At 50.1% G+C, this 13,953-nt stretch overlaps 1 protein-coding gene and 1 long non-coding RNA gene across 2 annotated transcripts; both read right to left on the bottom strand.

The window, feature by feature from the left end:
- Positions 1 to 10,355: 10,355 nt before the first annotated feature.
- Positions 10,356 to 11,248, bottom strand: LOC129146398 (uncharacterized). Its single transcript, XR_008553065.1, has 3 exons — positions 11,113 to 11,248; positions 10,803 to 10,834; positions 10,356 to 10,672 (listed from the first exon to the last, which is right to left on the bottom strand). It is a non-coding gene; the product is annotated as an uncharacterized LOC129146398 (long non-coding RNA).
- Positions 11,249 to 11,278: 30 nt separating this feature from the next.
- Positions 11,279 to 13,367, bottom strand: LOC119251987 (popy Class I histocompatibility antigen, A-1 alpha chain-like; the record flags this gene model as incomplete). The annotated part of the gene is made up of 4 exons (XM_037519250.2): positions 13,266 to 13,367; positions 12,689 to 12,958; positions 12,203 to 12,478; positions 11,279 to 11,628 (listed from the first exon to the last, which is right to left on the bottom strand). Coding segments are annotated over exons 1-4 (960 nt in total), but the record flags the coding sequence as incomplete, so codon positions are not given.
- Positions 13,368 to 13,953: the final 586 nt, after the last annotated feature.

Genomic DNA, 13,953 nt, shown 5'->3' with positions numbered 1-13,953 from the left:
TGTACTGTTGTTATTTTCCCCCTATGTCTTATTTGTTTCCCCTATATTCCTCCTATATGTGAAGCCACCTGTTATTTTTCTTTTTCCTTCTGACTTATTTCACTGAGCATAATTCCTTCCAGCTCCTTCCACGTTGCTGCAAATCGGATGAGTTTGTCTTTTTTCATCACTTAGTGATATTCTATTGTCTAAATATACCAAAACCTTTTGACTCATTTGTTGATTTGGGGGCATTAGTTTGTTTCCATAGCTTGGCTACTGTAAATATTGCTGAAATAAACTTAACAGTGAAGTTTTCCTTTTGAATTACTGTTTCTGTGTCCTTTGGGTAGATTCCTAGGAATGGAATTGCTGGATCATTAGGTAGATCTATTTTTAGTAATTTGAGAGTCCTCCACACAGCTCTGAATAATGGTTGGACCAGTGTGCATTCCCACCAGCCATGCAGGAGAGTTCCTTTTTCTCCACATCCTCTCCAGCATTTGTTGTCTCTGTTTTTTTCATTTTTAATGTGGGCATTCTCATTGGAGTAAGTATACCCCATCTTCTTGATCCATTCAAGATCCCCTGATTTAAAACACAATGAGAAACCACTTCACACCTGTGAGAATGGCCCATATCAAAAAGACCAGTCACAAAAAGAGCTGGCAGGACATGGAGACAAGGGACGGTCCTGCACTGATTTGGGGAATATAGACTGGTTCATCCCTCATGGAAAACAGTGTCCAGGTTTCTTAGAAAATTAACTGACCATCTGCCATAGGACCCAGCAGTCCCATTCCAAGGTATCTACCCTCCTCAGACGGCCCATGAGAAGTTCTCAGCTTTGAACTGGACTCGAAGTCTAAATGAATTAGCAGCAGGGTAGGCTGGGGAGAGCCCTCTAGAGAAGCTCTGCCTCTCACTCTCCTGGCCCAAGCTCTTATTAAAGATATGAACAAAGGGATAAGGAAATAGCGTGCAATTGTGTTCATGCTTATACACATTAGTAAGTTACTGCTGGAACAAGTTTTTCTAATTAGGGATCATGCGCACAAGTCAGCATGTCCTCAGGGAACAGGAGTTAATTTGGGGAAGAAGTTCTGTTTGCAGCACTTCTAACCTCCTGGACCCCCCTTGTAGAGTAAGCAGGTGCTCTTAGAGACTCTGACTTCTTTTAGGGCGGCAGGACACCCGCAGAGGATTTTACACTACTTCGAAGGAAAGCAGCACTCCAGTGATAACTGCAGCACTGTTTATAATAGCCAAGCTGTGGGAGAGGTGGAACATAGATGATAGAATATTATTTATGAAGAAACATAAACTCATGCCATCTGGGGCAGCATAGACGGAGCTAATTGAAATAAGCTTAAAGGAGAAAGACAAATGTGTCACTTAGGTATAGATATAGAGAAATTAAACAAAGGGCTAGATTAAGCCAAACTTAAAAGCTATCCCTTGAGTCTCCCAGGCAGTGCCTGACTGCTGACTGGGGCTGCAGACCAGCCCAGACTTCATGGCCCAGCAGTGCTGGGTGGTGGACGGACCCTCTCTAATTTGGCATCAAACTCATTTGAAGACAAAGCCTTACTCCCACTGACTGAGTCCCTCATATTGTCTTGTTGCAGCTACTCCACCACTGGGTCCCCAGCCTCTGCTGTTTGCTGGGTCTGAGATGGATCTTGTACTTGATGCTGCAGGTTATTATTTTGTTTTTATAAGATTTTCTTCATTTATGCATACAAGAACTGAGGTGCGGGCCAGAGGTGCAGAGGGTGAGAGGATTCACCAGAGACAGAGTACGGAGCAGAACAGACCAATCCACTGAAATCCACTGCTGAGGGGAGTTGTGGGTGAGACAGGAGAGGTCTGCTGCGCCATGTGGGTTGCTCCCTGGCAGGGTGTCAAACTCAGTCCTACCCAGTGATAACACCGATACTTAACCCTTATACCACCAGGGAGGTCCTGTTTTTAATATATTTTGTACATCTTTTGATATTATTTAAAATAATAGAAGGGAACCTGTTAGGGCTCCTGCTTCTCTGCTTTCACAGTAAACATGCTCCTTCCTCCCAGCATGGGGCTCAGGTTGGGTTTTCACGTGTCTTTGTCACCTTTACTCAGTGTCCATCTCTCATGACAGTGCAAGCTCCACATCTCCAGAGTCTTCTATCTGCTCTCCATTGCATCTGCAAGGGGTGCAGCTTTGGGATGCAGGAGCCAGCCAAGGAGAGGGATGCTGGGAAGTGAAGAGGAGGCAAAGGCAGAAAACATTTAGGAGATGCTCCCTGGTTCACTGAGAAAAGCATTTCTCAAAGTGTGGTTGTGGAATCCTTGAAGTCACCCAGAACCTGTCACAGGAACCTTGAGGTAAAACTATTTTCAAAACGTCACTTAGACACCATTGGCCTTTTCACTATTTTGACATTTGCTGAGGTAAAACTTCGTAAAAATGGAGCTTATATTACTAACTATAGCAGTAATTATTCTTCACCACTTCTTACCTCAGAAACAAAATTCCAAGCCAGTTTCATTTCAATGTGTCTTGGCTGAGGCATTGAAAATTATTTTCATTATTTTATTAACCTCAAATCCACATTTTACAGTTCCTGACATGATGACACACAAGTACACACAGAGCACTTCTATTGTGTCCCAACTACCATGTACCATGGATAATATTTGCATGAGATGAGTTAGACTGTTTCTCTTTTTTTGTAGGCAATACCATCTTCACATGAAGGAAGGAATGACAAAAACTGTGGCTATTTGATTTGGTTAATTAGCAGACATCGTCCTGAAAATGAATGTGTGCTCCTTTAAAAAAATCAACTGACAATTGATAATTGACAGTAACTTTTTTTTAAAGATTTATTTATTTGTTTATTAATTTGTTTGTTTGTTTATAGAAGCACTGGGTACAGTCAGAAGCGCAGGAGGGTGAGAGAATTCACCAGAGCCAGAGCAGAGATCAGAACAGGCAGACTAACGAAGTACACTGCTGAGGGGAGCAGGGGGCTGCAGGAGAGGTCTGCACACCATGTGGGACCCGCCATGTGGGACCCTCGCCCCGGCAGCTGGAGATAGAACCGCCAGTGATCCAAAGGGCTCTGCAGAGGCTGCAGGCAGCTTTGCAACCCAGCGGTCAACCACTGCGCCACCAGGGAGGCCCAACTGATGGTAACTTTGCCTTGACAACACGTAAGTGCTCAGAAAAAAACAGAATTATGGAAAATTGTGTCCCATCATTAACTTGACAATTTCCAGCACTACCTTTACTTTTGGGATTTGTGGTGAAAAATAAAATGAATTTTTTAAAATAATTTGATTCCAGTGTAATGAACACTGAGGAGCTTTATAACTTAGTGGAACAATATATTTCTTTAAAAAAAAATCACACATTAGCACAAGACCCCATCAATATGCAAGAGAGAACTATGGAAATATAACAGAATAAGAAATATTCAATGATATTGTTTCAGATTTCACTTTGCAAATAACCTTCCAGAAAATACCGCCTGTATAGTTTTAATTTAGTATCAAAGTGGAAAATTCATAATTATGTGAAAATACTACTACAACATATTTGTGTGAAGCTGTATACATTTTTCATAGACGTCAACCAGAATCACAAACTAAATACAGGAGGGCCTCCCTGGTGACACAGGGGGTTAAGCACTGCTCTGTGAAGCAGTCCGCAGCTTCTGCAGCACAGAGTTCGATTCCAGGCCAGCCAGAAAGCAACCATCATGGCTCAGCAGACCTCTCCTGACTTGCCTGCTGCTCCCCTTGGCAGTGTATTTCAGTCAGTCCGCCTGTTCTGTTCCCCACTCTGTCTCTGGTGAATCCTCTCACACCCTGCATCTCTGCACTGTACCCCAGCTCTTGTATGCATAAAAAAAAAATCTTAAAAAAAAATAAATGCAGAAGGAAACATGAAAATCCTACTGTCTTCTAATGAGACAGACAAGAAAGACAATTGCAAAAATAAAAAAAAAATGTAAAATATCCACTCTTCTTATTGCCATGATTATTTTAAGATATAAGTTATTTTTCTTAAGAACACTTCTATTACCATGCATTGGATTATTACTATTATTCTAAATGAAATAGCTACATGATTAAACACAGCTTTATTCCCAGTGTGGTAAATATGGGTAGCGATACCTCCTAAACAAGATTATACTTGGAGTCCTCCCAAATTTGTAAGACCGGACACGGATCTGGAAAGGAAAATAACTGAGAATCACTGACCCAGTCCTTGGGCCTGGAATCAGGGAGACAGGGTGACAAAGCTTTGGGTGAGGAGAGGAGGGGCCAGAGCAAAGCCCCAGGTCCCTAGTCTGGTTCTCATAGTTCTAGGCCCCAGGGCTGTGTCTAGGGCAGGAAGGTTACTGTTGGGGATACCCCACTGCCCCCTTAGCCTCCCTTCTTTCTCTACCACCTGTGCTGGGCCCTGGACACTTGTGATTCCTCCCCAGTTCTCAGTCCCCAGTGCCTGGAGGTTCCCAGAGAACCAGTCAGCATCACTGCCTGCCCAGGTAAGTCTCCACCCACCAGCCTGGAGTCAGAAGCTCCCCAGACCCCAGCAGTGCTGGTCATGAGGCCCCCAACCCTCCTCCTGCTGCTTCTCTCCAGGACTCTGGCCCAGACAGACCCCTGGGCTGGTGAGTGCAGGGTGGAGGGAAAAGGCTTCTGCAGAGGAAGCTGCTGCCTTAGGCCCCTCTGTCACCCCCGTGTCCCCCTCAGTCCTGGTCCCTTTCTGCCCCCCCACCCTGCCTCCTCCTTTGTCCCCTGAGTCTTTCCCCTTCTGGACCCGCTGCCCATGTTCAGTCTCTGGAGCTCCCTCCCTCCTGGACACTTTCTCCCCTGCCCCATCTCCCCGGGACTCAGGACCTGCCCCGGGAGGAGGGTCCGCCCGGCTTTCACCCCTCCCCGCCCCTAGGCTCCCCCTCTCTGAGGGTGTTAGAAATGGTGTTGTCCCGCCCGGCCTCGGGGAGCCCCGGTGCATCGCGGGGGCTACGTGGACGACCCGCAGTTCGGGGGTTCGACAGCGACTCCCCGGGCCAGAGCGCGGAGCCGCGGGCCCCTGGGCGGGCGGGCGGGGCGGGAGGGCCGGGCGAGGAGACGCGGCTCCGCAGACACTCGGCGCGGAGGCTCCAAGCGCTCCTGGAGGCCCCGCGCGGCCGCCGCAGCCAGAGCCGGGCCGGGGAGCAGCGCGGGCCGGGGCGGGTCACCGCTCCCGCCCCACCCCCCGCCCCGAGTCTCGGGGCCCCGTGACCCCGAGGCCGTGGCCCCTGCCAGGCCCCTTGACCAGGGAGGAGCCCGCGGGACTTTCCCCCTTTAGGTTTTATTTAAGTTCAGGATTATTCAGGGCGGGAGATCGGGTGCGGGCGGGAGACCACGGGGTGACTGAAGGGCGGGGCTGAAAAGGGGCTGCGGGGCTTTGATCTCCCTGAGGCGCGCACCCCGCAGGGAAATGGAATCATGGTGAGGAAGCGCCCCCTTCTGGCCAGAGAGGGAGCTGTCGGCCACGTTTTCCAGCTCTGGGATGGAGACTGGCCAGGAGGCTCCTAATTTTTCTGTAGGACAGTTAAGGAATCCAGTTTCTCCTGAGAAAGAGGGGAGACCACCCCTGAAATCACCCTTCACGGGATCCTTTTGACCAGCAGCCATCGTAGGAACAATGAGTTTCTCTCTCAAGATGTTGTTTTTTGGTCAGAGAGCATTTTTGGAGATCTCACTCCTGCCTGTCTGTGTCATCACCCTCCACCCAAGTCAGCAGCAAAATGCTCAGAGACCTGCATCCCACCCTGGGCTCTCACCTGCTATCCCGGACTCCCAGACCAGGCTGGTTTCTGGGGTTTGTGCTTCCTCCCTCCAAGCATACTGTTCTGTCCACTGGAGGATGGTCACACGAGGCTGCTTCAGTGTCCATGGAGGAAACACATGGTATGAAATTTCCAATTCTTCCAACCTAGGCCCCCAAAGGGCACATGTGACCCATCACCCCATTTCTGAGCATGAGGTCACCCTGAGGTGCTGGGCTCTGGACTTCTACCCTGTGGACATAACCCTGGCCTAGGCGAGATGGGGAGGACCTGACCCAGGTCATGGAGCTGGTGGAGACCAGGCCTGGGGGAGATGGAACCTTCCAGAAGTGGGCGGCTGTGGAGGTGCCATGTGGAGAGGAGCAGAGATACACGTGCCATGTGCAGCATGAGGGGCTGATAGCACCCCGAGAACTGAGATGGTGTAAGGAGGGGGATGTGGGCACATGGCTGACTCAGGGCCATCAGAAGCCCTTCTGGAGACCCTCAGAGGGTCAGACTGAGGCCTCAGGTTCAGGGTCTGACCTTCCCTTACCTTCCAGTATCACCTCCTCAGTTCTCCATCCTTGCCGTGGTCCTCATTTCCATCTCGGCTTTCTTTGGAGGTGCTCATTGGACAAAAGGTGGCTTCATGTGTGAGGGGGTAGGGAAGGGAGTGGGGGATCTTGTCCACTAGGAGCTTTCATGTCCCAGGGAGAACGTGCCCTGCCTGGTTAATGGGAAGTACCATCCACACACACGTGTGTTGCCCAGAGGGCATTTGGTACAGTCCCCCTCACCTCCTTTCTTCATTTTTCTGAGTCCTGAGCTGGGTCTTTACTCACAGTTCTGGAAACTTCCCTGTTCTGCAGGACTAAAAGATTCCTTTAGGCTTCTCACCTGACTGCTCCCTGGTCTCACATGATGTTTCTTCCCACAGGAGGACAAAGAGGAAGCTACACTCAGGCTGCAGGTAGGTGTGGAACATGGGTTTGGTCCCTGAGCCCCTGGGGACAGTGTAGATGGAACCCATGGGGGAGTCACTTTCATTAGTTCCTCCCCCGGTGTCATCTCTGACCAAGTTTTGTTGTGTTCTCCCCCAGGCAGCCACAGTCCCAGTGCTCCGAAGTGTATCTCAGTCCCTAAAGGTGAGACCCTGGAGGACTGCAGTGGGGTGGGGGTTGAGACAGAGAGGCTGGGACTAGGAGATGGGGATGCTTTCAGGAGGACATCTTGAGAATGCAGTGGACCATTGATAATGTTAACACTCAGGTCGTTCACCTGAATTTCTTCATCATTATTTTTTTTCACAGTGTGATACAGCCTTGTGTTGGCCTGAGTGTTACAGGATTTCTTTTTGCCCACATTTTCTGGCTTTATGATCTCCTGGTTTAAACCTTCACACCTGTGAGAATGGCCCATATCCAAAAGACCAGAAACTCAAGTGCTGGCAAGGATGTGGAAAAAAGGGGGCAGTCCTGCATTGTGTTTGGATATAGACTGAGCCAGCCCTTATGGAAACAGTACGGAGGTTTCTTAAAAGAGTGAATGTGGTTCTGCCATTGGACCCAGCAATTCTACACTGAGGATCTCCTCACAGAGGATAAATACTCTCCTGTGAAGGGACCTGCACTCCCGTCACCACTGCAGCACTTTTTACAGTAGCCAAGCTATGGGAACCTCCTACATGCCTCCAAAGAGGTGGGAAATTAAGAAGAAGCTGGGATTACGTGCATACATATATGTACATATACAGGTGATGCCAAAGGAGATGAACGTTGGGTTTTGGGGGAGGGAGCTGTCAGGGGTGAAGCTGTCAGCTGTCAGGATGTGCCACCACATCCTAGCAGGGGTGAGGGTGGGGGAAGGGTTACTACCCAGCTCCTTACACTTCAAGCCAACCATGAGATGTTTCTAAACCTCCTCCTCTTCTTTAGGGCCAATGCTTTTTCAGTCCTGCTCAGAAGCTGCTTCTCCATGGAACTGTATTTATTGAGGTGTTGTTCTGACACTCTTTACTCTGTGTGCGATTTGAATTATTCTGGGGCTTGACGTTAATTGACTTTCCATCATCTTATGTTGTATATACTGTCATTCCTGTGTCACACACACACACACACACACACACACACACACACACACACACTCTCCTCTCCTTGGGAACCAGATCCTCACTCAGCACTGAGGTTACTCTGATCCTCTGTCTCTGGTCCCCTCAGAGCCACCCTCTCTGCAGTGTCTCTACTCAGCAGTATCTGAGCAGCCCCAGGAGTCCCTGCACCTCCTGCCTCTGCCCTTGTGGGAAACCAGCTCCTCAGCCTAAATGACAGTGAGGAGGTGAAGGCAAAGTCCTGAGGTCAGTGACTGATGGAGGAGATAATTTACTTTTTTCTTTTCTTTTTCCCCTCTTTGTATTATTCAATTAAGGCTAGCATTGGTTTACACACTGCATGTGTTCAGAGGCAAGGGTCACACCTCTTCAAATGTTTCTTACCACATCACACCCACCCTAAGGGCACCACAGTCTTCATCACAGTCCATTGAGCCCTCGTCCTACTTTGTTCATACTCTTACTCCCAGCCCATAACTTCAATTCTGCAGTCATATATATAGAGTCTGTTTTGGTTTAGTTTCATCTGTCCCTGCTTTGTTTCTTTATATTCCAAATATGATCAAATCATCCAGTATTTAACTTTCTCCTTCAAACTTATTTCACTTAGAATAATCCCATCCATATCTATCCTTGTTGCAAAGTCAGTATTTTTCTTTTTCATGGCTGAGTAGTATTCCACTGTGTATATAGCTTGTATTCTTTATCCCCTCATCTGCCATTGGGCACTTAGGTTGTCTCCATTGCTTGGTTATGGTGACAGTGCTACAGTGACTGTAGGAGGTGCATATTCCTCACAATTAGTGTTTTTACTTTCTTTGGATAAATACCAAGGAATGGGATGCTTGACCATGGGACAGGTCTATTTTGAGGAACCTTCTTTTTTTTTCCATAGGGGCAGCACCAATGTGCTATCCATAGAAAAGAGAGGTTCCAGGTTACTTGCCCACCCAAGGAAAGGTGGAGATGAGCAGGGATGAGAAGCTAAGGAAGAGGAGGAAGACGTGGAGCAAGATGGGGAGAGGAGACTGGAGGAGGTGCATGTAGCAGAGAGACTTGTGAAGAAACCACACTTGCTTCTCACTTGGACTTGTGCCGGGGAATTGGGGACATGGAAAGAAACATGTGAAAGAGACAAAAACATGGATGAGAGATTCATGGGGAGGCTGACAATGGCAGCTGTTATCTTGATGTGGATTTTGATTTTGTTCTTTTCCTTCCAGACTCACCTGGCCCCTCCTGCCCCTTTCCCATGGGTCTCTACCAGTAGGTGCCTTAGCCTTGTGGCAGGCCTTCGGGTCCCAGTGGGTCTACTTTGGGCCAAGCCTGTTTGGCTGGGCATTTACCCATGAGGGGATGGGTAACTTTGGGTGCTTCACTTGGGAACTATTCTAACTATATTCTTTCTCTTCTCTTTCTCTATTGCACACTGATTCTCTATTTTATAGTAATTGTATTAAAGTTCTTTTCTATTGAAGGTCTTATGCTTTAGAGTATGTTTTGTCTTTATGCAGCTGATGGCAGATCCCATGTAGAGTGTGCAGGTTTGGGGTCCTGGGAACCTCTTCTTCTGCCTGCTAACAGGACCAGTCTCCATTCCCACCCATCATGTACCAGAATTCCTTTTCCTTCATACCCTTCAACGGGTCATTGTCACAGGTCTAAGGTGGTAACTTACTGTGGTTTTAATTGGCATTTTCCTGACAGCACATGACAAACATTTATCCATGTACCTATTGGCCACATGTGTGTCTTCTTTAGAAAAGTACCTATTTAGCTCCTCTGCCCCTGTTTTGAGTTGTTCTCTTGTATTGGAGTACTTTGTAGATTTTGGATATTAACTCCTTGTTGGATTGATGATGTGCAAATTTGATATTGTCCAATTTGATACTGTCTTTTCATTTTAACGATAGCTTCCCTCACTATGTAGAAGCTTTTTAGTCTGATGTGATTCCATTGGTTTCTTTTTGCTTTTGCTTCCTTGGAGCACAGAAGACATTAGGGGCAGTGAAAATACTCTGCATGATATTCTCATGATGGACACAGGTCATTATACATCTGTCTAACACCCACAGAGTGGACAGTACCAGAGTGACCCCTGAGAGAAGCCATGACTGTGCGACTATGACATGCGGGTCCCTCACCTGTAGCCCACGTGCCAGTCTGGTCTTATGACGTGATGTGTGAAGAGTTTTACAAATTGAGGAATGAAGTGTAATTTACTTTACAAGGCATATTTCATGCTCATACAAGGACATTTAAATAACACTCAAGGATACGCATAAATCATTCCCTTCCACCCCCAACACCCCAGTCAGATATATATCTCCATGCTCCTGTCTGGGCAATAGTGTTTGTTTTCCCATCAGTAAAGGAGTTCAGGTCACAGAGTAGGGGGGAAACATTTGCAAATCACAAATCTGATAAAGGATTTAAACTACAAATAATGCCTAAAGCTCAATGATCAGAAAGAAAGAACCCAATTTTAATAAGGATAAAAATAATGTAATAAATGAACAGTACTTCAGCTGTAAAAATGTACAAAACTTCCATACAAACAGCAACTGTAGTCATAGAAAAGTAAAAATATGAACAAATGCTCAATATCACAGTTAAGAACAGTGATACCTTCACACCTAGGAGAGACTGAAAATGCAAATTCTGCACAATACAGGTGCTGTCCACGGTGTGCACAACAGGAGCCTCATCAGATTCACTGTAAAACATGCTTAGGGGCTGAGAGACACGTCAGAGCCCTGGGCACTGCTGCTGCCTGGTTGGGAACAAAACAGAAACTGGTCAGAGATGAGACCAAAGGAGGGACAGATGAGGGTGACTCCCCCACGGAGTCCATTTATACTGGTCCCAGGGGCTCAGTGATTAAACCACTGATCCACAATTACCTCAGTCTGAGTGTAGCTTCCTCCTTGTCCTTCTGTGGGAAGAAACATCATGTGAGTCCAGGGAGCAGTCAGGTCAGAAGACCTAAAGGAATATTTTAATCCTACAGAAGAGGGGAGTTTCTAGAACTGTGAGTAAAGACCCAGGTCAGGACTCGGAAAAATGAAGAAAGGAGGTGAGGGGGGACTAGACCAAATGCCCTCTGGGCAACACACATGTGTGTGGATGGTACTTCCCATTAACCAGGCAGGACAAGTTCTCCCTGGGACATGAAAGCCCCCAGTGGACAAGATCCCCCACTCCCTTCCCTACCTGAGCACTTCTTCCTCCACAACACAGCTGCAGCCACTGCAGCTCCAGTGAGCACAGCTCCAAGGAGAACCAGGCCAGCAATGATGCTCATGGTGGTGATGGAGGACTGAGGAGGGGGCCCTGGAAGGGAAGGGAAGATCATACCCTGAGACCCAGACCTTATCCTGACACTCCGAAGGTCTCCAGAAGTGCTCCTAATGGCCCTGAGAACAGCCTCTGTGCCCACATCCTCCTCCTCACCCCATCGCAGGACTTGGGGCTCCAGCAGCCCCTCATGCTGCACATGGCACGTGTATCTCTGCTCCTCTCCAGAAGGCACCTCCACAGCTGCCCACTTCTGGAAGGTTCCATCTCCCCCAGGCCTGGTCTCCACCAGCTCCATGTCCTGGGTCAGGTTCTCCCCATCTCGCTGCCAGGTCAGGGTGATGTCCGCTGGGTAGAAGTCCAGGGCCCAGCACCTCAGGGTGACCTCATCCTCAGAGGTGGGGTGGTGGGTCATGCGTGTCTTTGGGGGATCTGAGGTGGTAAATCAGAAAACTAACTTTGTGTTTCCTCCACGGACACTGAAGAATCCTCATGAGACCATCCTCCCAATGGACAAGACAACTGGTGTGGCAGGAAGAAGCATAAAATGTAAAAAACAGGCTAATCTGGGGGAATCTATGAGCTTCTCCTATTCCCTAGAAAGTTCTAGAATGAGGATGAAAGCCCAGGGTAGGATGAAGCAGCGGGAGTGGAACACAGACTTTTTATTCCTGACCTGGGGGGAAGGTGAATGACACAGAAAAGCAGGAATCACATAACTGAAAATGTTCTCAGACCAGAAACAAGACTGAGAGAGAAACTCGTGGTTCTCAAACAGGCCCCTGGTCAAAAGGACCCAGTGACCTGTGATGTCAGGGACTGTCTGTCTTTCTCAGGAGAGACGGGATCCCTTCCCTGTCCTTCAGGAGAAGCCGGAGTCTCTGGGAGTCTCTCTCGTCCAGAACATGAAACCCAGGGGAGTCCCCCTCTCGGGACTAGAGAGAGGACTCATTTCCCGCAGTGACTCCAGGCAGGGGGGACCGGGAGGCCTCCAGGCCCCTCTTACCCGTGCGCTGCAGAGTCTCCTTCCCGTACTCCAGGAATGTGCCCAGCAACCTCAAGCACTTGCCCTCCGCATAGTTTCTGAATCTCTCTGCCCGACCTTCCTCCTCCCACTGGCGCCGGGTGATCTGAGCGGCCGTGTCCACCGCGGTCCAGGAGCGCAGGTCCCGGTTCAGGGCCAGGTAATCGGCGCCGTCGTAGGCGAACTGACTGTACCCGCGGAGGAGGCGCCCGTCGGGCCCCACTTCGCAGCCAAACATCCCCTGGAGGGTGTGAGAGCCTGTCCCAGGCCCCTGTCACCCCGTGATCACCCCGCGGTCACCCCGACCTCCCGCCCCCCGCCGGGAATAAACTAAACAGAATGAAACGGGGTGAAAGTCCTGCGGCTGTTCCCGGGCAGGTTGCAGAGAAGCCTGGAGGGGGAGACCCTGAGCGACCCCCGTCCGTGGGGATGGGGGTGCTGACCCGGCCCGGCCCCGCGCCAGCTCACCGGTCTCGCTCTGGTTGTAGAGGCCGCGCAGGGCGTCCAGCTGCGCTCGGGACCACAGTGCTTGGTCCCTTAGGATCCGCGTCTCCTCGTCCCACACCTCCTGCCCCAGCTGCTCCGCCCAGGGCGCCCGCGGCTGGGCGCTCTGACCCGGGGAGTCGCTGTCGAACCGCGCGAACTGCGTGTCGTCCACGTAGCCCACCGCGATGAAGCGGGGCTCCCCGAGGCCGGGCCGGGACATTGTGGTGTCGAAAGTCCTCATGGAGTGGGGGCCTGGGGGCGGGAGGGGAGACCCGGGCTATTCTTCTCCCCTTCGGGGGCTCGAGTCCCAGGGGGCGCCCACGAGACAGAAAGTGGGTGAAAGACGAGTGAGACTGAAAAGCGGCTGCGGGACGAAAATGGCCGGGACTCGGGGGGCCAGAGGAGGCTGGGGTCTCGGGGGGACGGAAAGGGGCCAGGACGGGTGGGGCCGAGGTGGGGGGACAACTAGGGCGGCGGCGAGGTCGCGCCTTTCCCACGCCCGCTCGCGCCCTCGCTCCCGCCTCTGGGAGCGCCCTGTCCCCTCCCGACCCGCACTCACCCTCCCGGGTCTCCCCCGGGGCCGCGGCCACCGCGAGCAGGAGCAGGAGGGCTGCGCCCCCCATCCCCCAGGACGCGCCTCCACCCGGGCTGGGGAGACGGAGTCCCGGCGGGCGGGCGAGGGCTTTGGAACGGGAGCCGCGGGGCTGCTGATTGGCTGCTCCGGAGACTTCCGGCAATGGGGAGTGAGCCCTGGGGTGAGTCACCAGTATCCAGGAGGGAGGACCCGCCCAGGCTGTGACAGGTGAAACTGGGGAGGTGAGGAAGCCCCGACAGTCACCTTCCCGCCACAGACAGCGCCTGGGGTACTGAGACTTTGAAAGCCACACCCCGACACCCCTCCTCTCCTGCACCAAAACCTTTGTCACACGGTCTCCCAGAGTCCTGGCCCAGAAACTGGGTCAGCGATTCTCAAAACATTTTTCTTTCAGGATGTCTCTACAGTCTCACAAATTATTACGGATCCCATGCATAATTTTTACGTGGGTTATAGCTTTAAATATTTACTTTACTAGAATAAAGGCTTTTTAAGATGGTATTACTTCTTTACTTTAGAATATTAATAACCAATGTATGCTAACAAAGCATTTTTTAAAAAAGATTTATGCATACAAGAGCTGCGGTGCAGGACAGAGATGCTTGGGGTGAGATAATTCACCAGAGACAGAGTGGGGAGCACATCAGGCAGA

This window comes from Talpa occidentalis, unplaced genomic scaffold (genome assembly GCF_014898055.3).
Source record: "Talpa occidentalis isolate TD23 unplaced genomic scaffold, MPIMG_talOcc4v2.1 talOcc4.2, whole genome shotgun sequence".
NCBI classification, from domain to species: Eukaryota; Metazoa; Chordata; class Mammalia; order Eulipotyphla; family Talpidae; genus Talpa; species Talpa occidentalis.
Note: the sequence above shows the minus strand (reverse complement) of the source record. Positions and strands in the feature narration are given on the sequence as shown.